General features: G+C 40.1%; 1 protein-coding gene and 1 long non-coding RNA gene across 4 annotated transcripts in view; one reads left to right on the top strand and one right to left on the bottom strand.

The window, feature by feature from the left end:
• DOCK4 (dedicator of cytokinesis 4) overlaps nt 1-16,254 on the top strand; it is a 480,387-nt gene that overhangs the window by 437,714 nt on the left and 26,419 nt on the right. For all 3 annotated transcript variants that reach the window (XM_010344060.3, XM_010344067.3, XM_003921080.4), the window contains 5 exons: nt 1,490-1,576; nt 3,376-3,480; nt 8,281-8,422; nt 9,793-9,959; nt 12,562-12,648. In XM_010344060.3, coding sequence (XP_010342362.3) covers nt 1,490-1,576; nt 3,376-3,480; nt 8,281-8,422; nt 9,793-9,959; nt 12,562-12,648 — 588 coding nt within the window. The remainder of the gene's footprint in view (nt 1-1,489; nt 1,577-3,375; nt 3,481-8,280; nt 8,423-9,792; nt 9,960-12,561; nt 12,649-16,254) is intronic.
• On the bottom strand, nt 895-12,341 carry LOC141580063 (uncharacterized). Its single transcript, XR_012512056.1, has 6 exons — nt 11,657-12,341; nt 10,877-11,322; nt 9,587-9,676; nt 5,696-5,809; nt 4,028-4,112; nt 895-2,437 (listed from the first exon to the last, which is right to left on the bottom strand). It is a non-coding gene; the product is annotated as an uncharacterized LOC141580063 (long non-coding RNA).

Consider the following 16,254-nt stretch of genomic DNA (forward strand, 5'->3'; position numbering starts at 1 on the left):
CCCACTTCCTAATACCACCACCCTGGGGGTTAGGATTTCAACATATGAATTTGCAGGAGAACCAAACATGCAGACCATAGCACCCAGGTATTCTCTGAAAAACCGTTATCACCCTTCACACTCTCCTGAAATTGGCATGCATTCTGGCTCATTCTACTTTAAGGTAAAATATGCGAAACTTAATTTGTTCAAAGAATTTTGTGGCATCCCATCGTGTATGTAAGAGATGTACTGGGGTGTTGAAGAAACTTCACTGGCCGAATAAAGCAATTCAGTACAATGCCTCCCTCCACTTTCTCCCCCTTTCCAAGGGCTTGTAGTACTCTTTTTAAAAATTAGTGAATCTGACCACCATTGTTGGATTTGAACACTTGGATGCTTTGGTGGTATGTGTCTTAGACTTAAATATATCTTCCAAATTGCAAAGGTTAAACAAAATTAAAATATAACCAATGGCTATCATTCATTTACAAAATATAATTGGGCACACATAAAAATCTGATGCAAGGAAATTGATTCTTTAACATCTTCCTTTATTATTCAGCTACACTGACATATCATCACATGAATAGCAAAAGAAATGTTTTTGTGCCCCCCTGCTGTCAAGTTTCCACCTGTGAGTTAAGGTGGCACAAACTCTCTGGATTCAATTATTGGCCCATCCCCAGGAGTTTGTGCTAGATTAGGGGTTGCAAACTATGGTTCACAGGTCAAATGCTCACTGCCTGTTTCTGTACAGCTCCAAAGCTACACATGTCTTTTACATTTTTAAATGGTTGAAAGAAATCAAAGGAATCATAACATTTTGGTACATGTGAAAATGATATGAAATGCACATTTCAGTGGTCCTGAATTCTATTGGAACACAGCCATGCTCATTTCTGTCTACGGCTGCTTTGGTGCTATAATAGCAGAATTGAACAGTTGTGACAGACTATCTGGTCCTCAGAGACTAAAGTGTTGACCTCCCGGCCTTTTGCAGAAAACATTTGCTGACACCTATGCTAGATCAAAGAATTTTTGCATTTCTGCTGAGAGTAACCAGCGGGGTTAGACCTCTCACAATTTGCAAGCACAACTAAGCTAAGCAAGGAATCCAGGATACCAGTCACAAATAATTGAGCCTTCGGGGTCAGTGGTAATTCTCTCCTCTGCACTGAGGGTGCTGTTTAGAGCCATGTACTTGGCCATTTTGGAACTATAGTTATTTCAAGATGATGATTCTGGAATGACACCAGAAAATGTTGTTCATGTACCATATATTAATGACTGTTGTGGTAGATTATCATTTCCAGCATTCAAAGGATTTTTAATAATTTACGTTTTGATTACTTGGTGTTTTCAAGCTTAAAGTCTCAATGATACAATTAATGTTATAAGGATGAAGGAGTAAGGCTTGGTGCTCTAAAAGCACCCATGTTCTGACTTTTGGGTAGAAGTAAGTGAATGTTGTCGGATGGTTCCACTTATATCATTCATTTGTCCACAGTGCTGGGAGAATGGCATTATCTTGTGCCGAAAGATTGCAGAGCAGTATGAGAGTTACTATGACTACCGAAACCTGAGCAAGATGCGGGTAAGGTGCCTAGATGAATCCTGATCAGGCCATAGCCTCTCTTTGTGATTAGCTTTCCAGTGTGGTTCCATGAAATTAACTTTGTGGTCTTGCAGAAACCTTTTTTAAGATAAGCGTTTCCTCTGAAGCATACTCAGCTATTTATACAGAGAAATAGCAAACTGATTTGTGTAATGCTTTTATTTAATATACAAAACGCAAGCACTTGATCTGTTTTAAACACCACGTATGAAATATACAATCTAATCCAGGATTAATACTTTGTTTATTGTGGAAAATCTCTACCCTTGTTTAAAGAGTTTCTACTTACACATAAGTTTCTGTAGCAGTATACCATTCTTAGTCCCATAATCTGCAAATCTATAGGAGTGGCTGACCCATTTCTAAGTAATTTAGGGCCAAATTCTGTAGGTGTCACCTCTCTTTAGCTTTAGCAATGTATTTTTATTTACTAGACTTAGCTTGAGGTTTTAGTACCTAAGAGCTTAAGGAGTTGAGTGTTCTCTTTCTCTTAGTCAAATGTCTGATAACTGCTTTGCTCTGAGGTTCAAACAAGTCCTCCTAGCCCTCCAAGCCCTTACTCTTTTAGCGACATGAACATTTGCGTTATCTTGTAATACACAAGATCCTGCTGACTGCTTAAGTTCTTAGGGGTTTCTAAAATAGGATCATCAGTTTTTATACATTAAAAAAAAAGGTTACAATATTGCCTTTTGAGGTAGCCATTTAAGAGAGAATACCATAAACCTGTAACTGCTCATAAAATCCCTTATATCCCAACAAGGAATTTATTCAATTGGCAGGAACTGACTCCGTCCTTTTGGCACAGTATTTCATGTCAGCAGTTCATCGATACTTCTCCTGAAATGAAAATGAAAGAGAAAAAACTTGCTTTAACTTCAGTCCATCATGTTGACTCTGGCAGGCACTGCAGTTTTATATAAAAACATTGCTTTTCATCTCTTGGCATCCTGTCCCTGTAACAGAAGCGAGGTGATGATGTTTACTCGTGAGAGCCCTTGGGTGCCATAGTCACAAAGATTTTTATAAACCCAAAGCATTACACTTCATGCCAACTGCTCTTTGGGGTGCTGTTACTAGATGGAGGATAGAGGGGGAGTCTTCAAATGTAATATTAGTCTTTCTCTGGAAACCCTGGGGATGATAATATCATGAATGGGAAACCATAAGGTTTATATGCTTCATAGTTTCAACATTGTCAGGCACACTTAAGAGCTTTCAGCCCAGACAGCACTTTGCACTATGAGTCTCCTTTGGTTTGTTTTATCCTTGCCCAACCTGTGCAAGATTGCACCTTTCAAATGTCCTGAGTTACCATGTGCCAGGTGGAAGCAAACTCACAGGTAAGTACATCTGGCACGAGAATTCTCTAGAAGGGTTTTGCCTCTAATAGTTCATGTTAATTTCTACTTATTTGTGAAGGAAATAGTTTTCTTAATAGACTACATGCATAGAAATAATTTTTCCCTGGTGATAACATGATAATATACTTGATCCTTTAAAGCAGGGGTCAGCAAACTGCAGCCTGTGAGCCTAGCAGAATTAAGTAGTTGTGCTGAGATGATATGGCCTGCAAAATATAAAACAGTCTCTGGACATTCATAGAGGAAATTTGCCAATCCCCGACTTAAAGCATCAAAAAGAAAGCCGAACTTTCTTTTCAGCAAACTCACTTAAAATAAAGTTCTCCTTTATATAAAAAAAAAAATCTTGTCCTATGAATTTGATAGAACTAAAAGATGAGATAAAATGCTTAGACCTTTTCCTGTGCTTTCTAGATGATGGAAGCCTCTTTGTATGACAAAATTATGGACCAGCAACGTCTTGAACCTGAGTTCTTCAGAGTTGGATTTTATGGAAAAAAATTTCCATTTTTCTTAAGAGTAAGTAATATACTATTTAATTTGCTTTCATAGTTCTCATATAGATATCCAATCAAGAAAACTAAAATGTTAATGACATTTTAATGACAGGCAATAATATTCATGAGACTTTTTTTCAACTTTTACTTTGCAGACACGGTATTAATCTAGAATGCCTTGTTTTAAGTAATTTCCAAGATGGCAATAAACTCCTTCCTAAATTTAGTATATATTGTGAGCAGTCTTTGATAATTATAGTTTCCCTTGTATGATATCCACTATTTTAATTCAGTCTGCCATTTCCATCGAGTTAGTATCAGAGAAAAAAAACGGTGGGGCGCTTCAGGAGTCTTGGAGTTGCAGAGTATAGAAAACCATGCAGTTTCACATCATGTGAAAACCCTTCCTCCTCCACCATGTAAAGAGTAGTGTTTGGCTATTTTGATGAATTTGTAAAAAGATAAATGTCACCCAGCAAAAAGACCCAATTTATTGCTAGTATAAACTCCATTTCTACAAAGGGAAAATTTTCAGACATTCTAAGACATTTACAAGATAAAATACTCACTGCGATTCTTTTCATTTTTCACATTCTGCCAAGTAGTGTCTTCTATGTTTGAATGTTTATTGAACACTTCAGTATATACACCTTCCTTGTTAAAAAAAAAAAAAAATTGCTTAAAAGAGCAAATGTAATTCCCTAAGCAACTAAGGAAAGGTATCTGGGATAATTTATAAAATTGAATCAATTTGTTACAACTTTAGTTCTCAATATACAAATATTTTGATGTTTGTGTTTACCTAAGTCTTACGTAACTGTCAGCACATATGATAGGATAGTAGGATGGGTGTACTGGCAGGAGAAGAGAAAAGGGAAAGATTTCACTTTACTGTTTGTTTACTAATCATTAACTTACCTGCCTTTCAGAATGAAATAGATAGATAGGTAGATCCAAAAATATCCATTACAGGTTTGTTTTAGTATCACATGGAAGAAATGTTTTCTTTAGTGGACTGAAATGGCCATGCATTCAGGTGCTACACAGACATAGTGAGAAATCTCCTTGTTGCATTAAGAGAGACTCCACACAGTGTTGTGTGTGGTCAGAAAGCTGACTCTACAGGTGGGGCTGCCTAAAAATAGAGGAAATCTTGAATCCTGATCAAAAACAGCAGCAAGTGTGCACAGTGGCACACTGTAATACCAGTAACTTGGGAGGCGGAGATAGGAGTATCACTTGAGCCCAGTTCCAGACCAGTCTGACCCTCAAAAAAATAAAAATAAAAAAAAATGGCAAAGTCAGAATAGATGTTGAATTAAAAAGACTAAGTTTTGGAGCTATAGCTGGTCCCAAGCTGTTCTGAGCATCTCCCCTAAGCACGGCGGATGGCCTGGATCCAGGTTCTGAGTGGAGCAGACAACAGACTGGAGCTGTAGCCACACAGAGGGCTGGGGATTGCATGGCGGGGTCTGGACGAGACTCTGCCACTGTAGGTCATCTCCCTCTGTTAGCACAAACAGACATGACTCTGTTGACAGAGTCATGTCTGAAAGATTATAATTAAAAGTATAAAGTTTAAAAAAACTACAAGTAGTTTAAGAGTAATAATTTTAAAGACAGTTTAGCAAATTGGAAATCTGCATTAGCTAATAGAATAATTTTTTTTTTAAAGTGAATTCGAATAAATCATCTTCTATATCATCCTTCTTTTATAAATAGCTTTCCTGGGTATAAAGGGCATTTTCTTCTAAATGAAAGAGAAGGGCCCCCTCTGTCGGTTTCTAAAGGTCACTACACTCTTCAGAATCCCTGAGCCTGACCTTTTTTTAAGGACTCATATTCTATCGTGTCCTTGGATTTAAAAACAAATAAATATCTACATTAAAAACTTCCTTTGGCCAGGCACAGTGGCTCACACCTGTAATCCCAGCACTTTGGGAGGCAAAGGCAAGAGAATTGCTTGAGGCCAGAAGTCTTAAGTCGTTTCATCAATTTCCAAGATAATTTTTAAGAGTCAAATAAATACATTTATACAATTTTATGATCTAAGTGGGGTTTTTTCTCCTCATGGAAGATGGGTTATTTGGCTGGGCATGGTAGCTCATGTCTGTAATCGCAGCACTTTGGGATGCCAAGGCCAGAGGATCACTTGAGCTCAGGAGTTCAAGACCAGCCTGGGCAACATAGTGAGACCCTGTCTGTACTAAAACTTAGCCAGGTTTGGTGGCACATACCTGTGATTCCAGCTTCTTGGGAGGCTGAGGCAAGAGGATTGTTTGAGCTCAGGAGTCAAAGCTTCAGTATGCTGTGACTGAGTCATTGCACTCCAGCCTGGGTGACACTCCTGTCTGTCTCAGAAAAAACAAAGAAAAGAAAATGGGTTATTTTTTTAAATGTTGACAAATATGACCCAGGAGTTCTACTTTTATGTACATACTAAAGAAAATTGAAAATATATATTCACACAGATACCGGTACCTGAATCTTCATAGCAGCATTATTCGTAATAGCCAAAATGTAGAAACTCCCCAAATGTCTATTAACTGATGAATGTCTATTAACCAACTAAACAAAATGCAGCATGTCTATGCAATGATACTCAGCAATAAAAAGTAAATACTTATATGTGCCACAGAATGGATGAACTTTAAAAATATTAAGTAAAAGAAGCTAGTCACAAAAGGCCAGCCACATTGTATAACTCCATAATAGGCAAATCCGTACAAACAGAAAGTAGTTTTGTGCTTGCCAGGGGCTGGGGGAAGGGTAAGTAGGAAGTGACTGCTAACGAGTAGAGGGTTTCTTTTTGATATGATGACAAGATTCTGAAATTAAATTTTGCTAATCATTGCACAACACTATAAATATACTGAAAACCACTGAATTGCACATTTTTAAAAGATAGATTTTGTTGTATATGAATTATAGCTCAATAAAGCTATAATTTTTTTTCAGAAAAAAAGAGAGTACTGATAAGGAAGACGCTTTATTTCTTGGAAACCCCAAAATCAGACCCAAAACTTTATTTTTAAATGGCTTAATACCATTGAATGCCTGTATTCTTAGAGTAACTGCCCCAATTTTTACAAACTGTTGTTATATATAAGCATTGTTTTAAAATATATTTCATTTACTAGGATATTTAAATATTTACTTGGGGGCTCCTGTAATAGGCAGAGAGGGGTGTATTGTCTTTTATTTTACCAAGCAAATTATCTTTTGTGTAGAATTTTTAAAATACAACATCAGAAATTGTAACTTATCTGGAAAGTTTCATATAGAATTGTACGGGGTCCTCAATTCTAGGTAGTGTCTGCCTTAGCCTTGTGTTTTCCGAAAGATTACGATTTATTTAGGGGTTTGTGGGGAATCGAGGTGAGTTACCAGCCCAGTTCCTGCTGCATTTCCTCTCCCTGCCTGCAGCTGCTCTTTCTCTGCAGAAGAACTGAGCCTCTGCCCATGACTTGTTTCTCACGCCCTCACTGTGGCCTGGAGTTCCTCTTTACGGCATTTTACATGAGAACCTCATAGAGCTGAAAACCTTGGGCCTCAGCTCCTCTAGGCCCCAAACTGCTCTCCCCTTAAACTTGAAGATCTTCGGAGCCTGAGATCCCATAAGCTTTCTTGGTCTTGGTAGCTCCTAGGAGTTTTTCCTGCATACTCTAGGCCACGTTCAGAGTAGACAAGAGTCCAAGGTTTGGACTCAGACCAGAATTTCAATGTAGTACACGTGGACAAAGTACTTCAAGACATTAGGCCATGGCCCGGTGTGGTGGCTCACACATGTAATACCAGCACTTTGGGAGGCCGATGTAGGTGAATCACCTGAGGCCAGGAGTTCAAGACCAGCATGGCCAACATGGTGAAACCCCATCTCTACTAAAAATACAAAAATTAGCCAGGCATGGTGGTGCATCCTTGTCATTCCAATTACTCAGGAGGCTGAGGCAGAAGAATTGCTTGAACTCGGGAGGTGGAGGTTGCAGTGAGCTGAGATCATACTACTGCACTCCAGCTGGGGCAACAGAGTAAGACTCCATTGCCAAAAAAAAAAAGGACTTTAAGCCTTGGTTCCCCAATCATAAAATGGGGTGGGGTGGGGAGCGGGACTATTTCTCAAGCTTGTATGAGTTAAATAAGACATGCAGTGTGCTTCATCAATAACTCTGCTCAATTACAATTTCATTATCATTAAAATGTCAGCGATCCGTCATATCTAATCAGATCATTCAGGTACTTTTTGGAAAACTGCCCATCTTTCCAGCTGTCTTAACCTACCTCAAAAATAACCTTCACCATTCTTACCTGAAGGAGAGCATCATGAATGGCAGGATACTCATCCATGCATACATACATACACACACATACATCTGTACACACACCACACACACACACACATAAATAAAACAAAAAGCAGACAAAAAATTTACTTTCTATTCCTCCAAATTGTGAAATTACCCACATGAATTTCATATGTACTTTATAAAAATAATCTTTACACATGTGCTTTTTACCATTTGGAGGGAATACAATTGTTTTGTTTCCATACTTTGGTGCTCTGAGAATCCACCTCTTTGCGTCTCATGCAAGTGAACCAGGAAAAGTAAGGTATTCTATTGGGTTTTATTAAATGCAGTCAAGAGTGAACTTATGATCTGTATCTGCATTTTTAATCATTGGGCCAACTTTTCTGATTGTGCTGTTACAGTGTATCGGTATGGGGCATGTGCTCAGTTATTGCCAGTCATGTATTTTGGCTCTGTTGTAATTAATGCATTCAGTTATATAGCCCTAATTTCTTTTTCACTTTCATCTCCAGAATAAGGAGTTTGTGTGTCGAGGGCATGACTACGAGAGGCTGGAAGCCTTCCAACAGAGAATGCTGAACGAGTTCCCCCACGCCATCGCCATGCAGCATGCCAACCAGCCCGACGAGACCATCTTCCAGGCAGAAGCTCAGTGTATCCGCACCTACAAGGGCTGGACTCAGTGAGATTGCATTGGCTCTCAGCAGCAGAGCATTTGCATGCAAGGTTGTTGAGCCACCAGTCCCTTTTCAATAGCCAGGTCCTTACTGCTCCCTCTTTCCCATCATCTTAATTTATCATCTTAATGTTAGCTTAACTCTTTCTGAATAGAACTTAATTGTTCTATTTGTTATCATGATGTCAGTTGAAAGAAATCTCTTAAAAGAATTTTTCCCTTTTGATTAAACCTCTTATATAGCTCAACCCTGCTTTTAAAGCTCTTTTTTAGTGATTTCCTTTAGAATAATTCTCCTTTGACATATCCTGTGGAAACTGCTTTAGTTTAAGAAAATCGTAGTATTACGTTTACTGGCACATATGATTTGCCCCTTTCCCTGCCCTGATATTTTTATTCTAGGATGAGGAATGGAAGAGAAAGAGGTACTCCAGTATCTTTTTGGGGCTCTTAGCTTTGACATCCTGAACAGCCCTTAATAATTGCTGTATAATTCATACTCTCATTGTCTAAACACGGACAACTGAGCTTAAATTGCATAGGTGTTAGAGACTAAGGCAATTCACCCCAGCACTCTTCTTTTACCTCCTCTGCCTTTTCCTGAAACTGATGATCTTAAAAAAACACCTAAAACTTCCACTGACAATTATGAATACCATTTCAAAGCAGAAACCAAAATGCAAGACATGCAAGAAAGTACATAGGAAAAATATTTTGCTCTTTTTTTAATGAGGAAATAAATATACAGGTTAATATGATACCCCTTTAGTGTAATTTTTAAAAATATAAACTATAACTAAGTACCCTGTGTATCAATACAACATTTGGGAGAGCAGTTATCACAGATGTGGGAAGGCTAGGGACACAGAAAATCACACAGGTATATGTAAGTCATTGTCAGTGTTTAGGTTTTTGTCTTTTGTCATGGTTGCATAGGTATTTATGTGTTATTATAAGCAAATAATAAATTTAAATGGGTCATGCACAGACTGAAAGATGTCTCATGAACAAGGATTAGGATCATCCTAATTCTTAGTACCTAAAGCCAAACGATTTTGATCTTCCCCAAATAGAAAAAAAAAAAAAATGAGTGATATCTAAATCCACAGGTCATGGAAATTTCAAGCTCGTACTTCACCTACCTAGAACTAGTTCAAGACCTGTAGTTTGAGATGGGATTTGTCAGAACTGAGTTCTTGGCATCATCTTGGTAATTTTTTAAATGACTTCAACTGAAATGGAAAGAGAAGATTGTTACCCATCTTCTTCTCTCTGCCATAGCTTAGCCCTAGCCAGACTTCCATGGAGTTTGCCAAGCCAGGTTCTCTCCTTGACTCTTTAATTCTAGATTTGCAGATATATGCGGTGACTCCCATTCCAGAGAGCCAGGAGGTCCTGCAGAGAGAGGGTGTTCCGGACAACATCAAAAGTTTCTATAAAGTGAATCACATCTGGAAATTCCGCTATGACAGACCTTTTCACAAAGGCACAAAAGATAAAGAGAATGAATTCAAGGTACCATGCCACTCTTATTACATGCCAACTCCTCAGACTGCGAACCCCTTGGGGTGTGACCCTTGGTAAATATTTACTCAGACTAGTGTCAAGTAGCAGAAGGGACTATAGAAATCATTTATTCTACTGGTTCTGCAACTCCACTGTGTATCAGTGACATGGAGTGCCCCCTAACCAGGCAGATTTCTGGTGCCCAGCTCAGGAATTCTGACTCAGTAGGTCTGGGAGGAGGTCCTAAAATTAAATTCTAATGCCGGTGGTTCTCAGAGCAGTCTTTGAGAACTCATGGTTGAAGTCAGTCATTTATTACATCAAACCAATTGTGGGAACCTTAAGATGTTTATTTTCACGCAAAGTTCAACGAATAAAGAATACTTAATGAACAGAGAAAAAGAGTTCCTGAAGACAGAACAGTTGGGTAGACTGCTGGTACGGTGGGTAAGTTATGTGCCATCTTTTGCTGCTTGTTCTTGTTAGAACACTGTGTAATTCGGACTTCTCAGGACTCTGGGTAAAGGCAAATCTTGGACTCTTTGTATGTGTTGAGTTCTCTGCTCTCAGTAGTTGCAACACGCCTTCCTACGTCAGCACCCTCTCAACCAGAAAGGGACAAGGTTTCTCATAGCCCCACTGCAGCAAAGGGGCAATTCAGCAGATAAAATAGAGTCTGCTCCTTTCTTTGTCAAACAGTGACATAGTGAGACCCCCCAGTTAGTATTTCACACCAGAACAAAGAAGGCAAAATTAGCTTATTTTTGTGAGTGAATTAATTGGTTTAGCATTTTTCATCACAGATGTTCTCCACTGAAGCTAGGAAATGTGCTCCTAACACGACTGTCTCATATTCGCTCACGTGGTCGGCTCTCCTGTGTCAGTTTCCAGAACTCCCAGAAGTGTTTCCAGGAATTATTACTCACCACCAAGAGATGATCAGAAGGAGAAGGTTTTTCAGTTAAGACTGGGTTGAATGTAGAGCAGTCCCTTGTGCGCAGAGATTTGACGGGCTAAACATCAAGGCAAGGGGGCCACTGGAAAACAGCAATGGCACAGGAGTAAAAAGATCCGTGATCATTTTCTTGTTGTTTTCTGGAAACTTGCATTTTTCTTTTTGCCTTCCAAAATCAATTAAGGATATAGCTAGTTTATGATCCAGTTCTCCTTGCAGTTGCTTTTACTGATAACATAGTCAAAAATCCACTGAAATCAGGCAACTGATTTGTCAAAAGTTACCTTCTCATTACCAGTAGCTTCAATCCTAAAACACATTTTCCAACTCCTTCTCAATTGTTCTTTTTTTTTCTCCCCACACCACATTTCCTTGTGGCTGTCACTTTAAATCGGTATCCGTGGTGCAGCAATCCCCCTAAAAAAACAATAATAATAAATCTGGCTCCAGATTTATAGCCCTCAGAATCTGGCTCCAAACTGCCCCTCCAGAAGCCTGGTCTCCTCCACAACCCACTCACCCCTCCTCCCTCTCGGCCTCCTCTCCTGCCACGCCCTTTTGCAAGCCGCTCCGCCTGCCAGCGCTGCCACCCCCTCTCTCCTCCTGGCAAACTCCTACTCACTCCTCAGAATGCAGCTCACGTGTCGCCCCCTCTGAGAACTGCTGTCCTCCTCCCCCAGGCTGGCGTGTGCGCCCCCAGAGCCTTGAACATCCCTTTCTTTTCACTCTGAGCTCTTATTCATCTGCTTACCTCCCTGTCACCACCAGAACACTGCGAGCTCTTGTCACAGGATCCCAACCCTATTCATCTCAGCACAGCTTGGCTGGCCCAGAGAAACTCTTCCTTCTTTTTTGTTGTGGTTTGAGTAAATGGCACTATTTCAGAAATTTTGTAAGTCGTATTATCCTCTTGGGAATATGCTTGGTTTAAGTAAGAATGATGAGGCGTAGATACTAAAACCTGGTTGACAAAAAAGAAACCTGTCATCAACAGCAGCTTGTACCAAAGGCGGCGTGGTTTCACATGTCCTGGGGTTGCTCACCCTGGCTTTAAAATACAGATTTTCCTCTATTAACAGCAGTCCAAACAATCCCAAGACAATGTGGCACAGGAGATTTAGCAAGAGAGGAGGAGTCAGAGGTCCTAGTGGCTAGGTTCTAGTGTTGGCTCTATCAGTAGTTAGCATGTAGCTTTTGAGTAAGTCACATTGCTGCTTTGAGACCTAGTGTCTTCATGTTTAAGACAGATCCTGCCATGTGGTTCCTAAAGCCTTTTCTTCCCATCTTACATTAACTCGATGATACATTGACTGGCTGGCCCTTCTAGATATAAATGGCTAGATGTTAAGGAGTGAAGAGAGTTCACATTAGAATTTTAGTGAAATAGCAAAGAAAATAACATAATAGCATATTTTTTTTATTGTTAAGCTTGCTGTTTGAAGTAGGAGCCCATTTATTTCACTTGGAAATAAAGTTTGATGATATGCAGTGGAATTATTAAAATAAGCTTCAGCAATATCTCACTGTGATAGTTTCATGAGCACTTGAACGAAGACTAAAAGGCTGACAGGAATTGAGCAAAACCTGGTAACAGTGAGTGACAAACACTACTCATGGAAGGGTAACCTGAGGGACCTAATTTGTTTTGTGTTTCAGAGTCTCTGGGTGGAGAGAACGTCATTATACTTGGTGCAGAGTTTACCCGGCATTTCTCGCTGGTTTGAAGTGGAAAAGCGTGAAGTGGTAAGGATCAGAGCTTACACTCAAATACTTTCTCATCACAGTTGTTCTCTTGGAGTTGTGCTGTATGTTCATTACTTCTCCTTTGACCCAGATTCCCTGGAAGCACTCATGGTAAAATAGTGCATGTTGATGGTATCGACCACTATTGCCAAGGCTGAGAAGGTAAACATTAATATTGTCCTAATGTGACCAGATGGAGGAATTCCTTGAAACAACTCAATTTGCTACATGTGAAAAGAAAACCACTCAGGCCCTTGAGCTAGAACACTTGGAATTCCAGCTCTCCTGATTACTATAGCTGTGTGACCTTCAATGCTTACTGTGTTGCTAATACTAACTGCTTTATCTTATTTAATCATTCTATCAGGGCTGTGAGGTATACATTCCTGTTCCTGTTTTAGCAATTTTTGACAAGAGGTCAAAAGCCTTTGCCAGAGATCACATAGCAAGATGTTGAAGAGAGCTCCAACCCAGATCTTTCTGCTTCCAAAGCCAGTTACGTTGATCTCTTCTAGCCATGGTTCTTATAGGCAAGAGAAGGCTAATGTCAAGTCTCTGCACAGTGCCCAATGCATAGTGAGTCTGTGTTGTTACAGTTCCCAGTAGAAAGGAGGGCAGCGTATTAGTCTCACTGGGCAGTCCTGGGTGGAGCAGCAGCAGTAGAGCAGTGGGTGCCACTGCAGAACCTGGTAACCACAGCTCCTAAGAATCTTCTGGTTGTAACATGTGGCCCCAGCTCCAGTCCCCAGTTGTGGAGAACAGGGAGACAGCAGTGGAAGGCAGCCACCTCCAGGGTGGCACTGCACCCAGCTCTCTATGCTGCTCTCCCAGCTGACAGCACCTCGATGTCAGCCACAGCCCTGCAATCTCACAGCCTCCCTTGCTACATCTATTATAGCCATGTATTAACTTTATTTCACTTGGTGTGAATGTTCATTTGTTTCACTGCAGAAATATTAATGTGTTTGTTTTTGAGCCTGGGTCGCACCATTTCATTGCCATAGTTCTCTGATAGGAAGTGTGCCAGTTGTGCAAATATGTCATTCATAACCTTATTTAGGTCACAAGCCTATCCTGTCAATGCAGAAGAATGAGCAGCTTCTGACCAAATTGTTTTTCAAGAATTGCTTGTCCTACCTGAAATGTCTCAGCATTGAAACTACCCTCAGCTTATCATGTTCAATTAAGCTAAGGATTTAAAAATTTAAACTAAACTCTATTCAGCAGATTACATCAGTACAGTTGTATTCTTGTCCAATCTGAGGTCCAGGATCCCCAAAAGCTGGTTGCTTACATGTCATGCCCTGGTACCTTCCATGGAAGGGGGGAGACTGCTAAACGCAGTTCTCAAAAATTATTACGCTTCCCGCTGAAATGGCATGGGTCCAACTCATAGAAGTGTTCTTAGTCATCCATATTGCATTAATGATTCAGAGATCCTTTGCAGCTACTTACTACCCAGAGCATTAAATTCTGTGAAGTCTCACCAATGGCCCTGGCCCTTGGAAATGTCATACACACAAACACGCAATGCTAATTAAAAAATAGCATGCTGATAATGATAAAAGGAGTATTACTCTAAACACAACCTTTCAAACATCAGCTGCCTACTTTATTGGAATATGTAATCTTATGTTCCGTCAAATGGAACAAATCAAACGTGGCTGTTTTGTTCCCTGAACACAGCCCACTCTTAACAGCCTTTGTGTTTTTCTCTTGTTCTTGCTGCCTAGAATGTCCTCACTGTCAGTTATTGGTTTACTGGTTTAACTCCTAGTGTAGATCTTCAAGAACAGGAACAGATGGGAGGTACTCAATACAAATACGCCACGTTGAATCGAAATTCCTCATCTGCAGATGCCAACATCTGAAAACCAAGAGATGTTTTCATTTGTTTGGCTCCAAAGCTCATTTGCTAATAACACACCCAAACTCTTCTAATGCAAGGCCATTTATTAACTTTATTTCACTTAGTGTGAATGTTCATGTGTTTCACTGTAGAAATATTAATGCATTTGTTTGTTTTTGAGACTGGGTCTCACCCTGTCACCCAGGCTGGAGTGCAGTGGTGTGATCATGGCTCACTGCAGCCTCCACCTCCCAGACTCAAGTGATCCTTCCACCTCAGGCTCCCAAATAGCTGGGACCACAAGCATGTGTCACTACAGCTGGCTAATTTTCTGATTTGTTGTAGAGATGAGGTTTCACAATGTTGCTCAGGCTAGTCTCAAACTCCTGGGCTCAAACAATCCTCTGGCCTTTGCCTCCCAAAGTGCTGGGATTACAGGCATAAACCACCACACCCGGCCTTATTAATGTAATGCATTTGATTAAAGGAACCTGCCCTAGATCCTGCTGGGGGTATATACCATACATGCCCTATACTGCCTTTTAAACTCTGAAAAGTTCTTAATCCTGAAACATGTGGCACCAAAGGTTTCCGATGAAATTGGGGGCCTTTATTTTCTAAGTCATAGACCCCCCCCCCAATAGCTTATCAAGTTTGTTAAGATATCAGTGCCTTTGAACTATTGTGTTTCCTCTGTAGTTTATTTGATTCTGTTTTCAAAGCTAAAAAAGTGCTTTTTTGTCTGGATTAAGAAGTAAGCTCATTTCAGCTGGGCGTGGTGGCTCACCTGTAATCTCAGCAATTTGGGAGGCCCAGGCGGGTGGATCACCTGAGGTTAGGAGTTCATGACCAACCTGGCCAACATGGTGAAATCTCATCTCTACTAAAAATACAAAAAATTAGCCAGGCTGAGCTAAGATCGCACCACTGCACTCCAGCTGGGACAAGTGCAAAACTCAAGTAAAAGCTCATTCAAATGCTTTTAATCAAGACAAACATTTATAGTTTCAAATTCATAAATTATTTTTTAAATCCAACTAAAGATCATGAAAATATTGTCATACCACATCCTGCCCATCAGAAAACAACGTACCTTTACTTTCTAAATACTGTGTACCCAGAATCTTCTCTCTCCTCAGCCACCCTGACAATAGCGCCACCTAGTGCCCAATCACTGCAGTAGCCTCCTAAAAGGTTTGCTTTCCCGCTTACACGGCAGCCAGTGACCTTTTTAAACTTAAGTTATAGCACACAAAAATAGAGAAAATATATAATGAACCTGACTTACCCAGCGTTACTTCAACAGCCATAAAAAAGGTAAATTTTGTTTCATCTGCACATCTTCCTGCTCCCTCTCGACTATTTTTGAAGTAAATCTCAGACGTCATATCACTTCATCTACAAATATTTTAGTATTCATATTTTTAAAAACCTGCGCCGGGCGCGGTGGCTCACGCCTGTAATCCCAGCACTTTGGGAGGCTGAGATGGGCAGATCACCTGAGGTCGGGAGTTTGAGGACAGCCTGACCAACGTGGAAAAACCCTGTCTCTACTACAAATACGAAAAATTAGCTGGGCATGGTGGCACAGGACTGTAATCCCAGCTACTTGGGAAGCTGAGGCAGGAAAATGGCTTGAACCTGGGAGGCAGAGGTTGTGGTGAGCCAAGATCATGCCATTGCACTCCAGCCTGGGCAACATGAGTCAAACTCTGTCTCAAAAAAAAAAAAAAAAAAAAACAAAAAAAAACTTCAAT

The sequence above is a fragment of the Saimiri boliviensis genome, chromosome 10 (genome assembly GCF_048565385.1).
Source record: "Saimiri boliviensis isolate mSaiBol1 chromosome 10, mSaiBol1.pri, whole genome shotgun sequence".
In the NCBI taxonomy this organism is placed as follows: Eukaryota; Metazoa; Chordata; class Mammalia; order Primates; family Cebidae; genus Saimiri; species Saimiri boliviensis.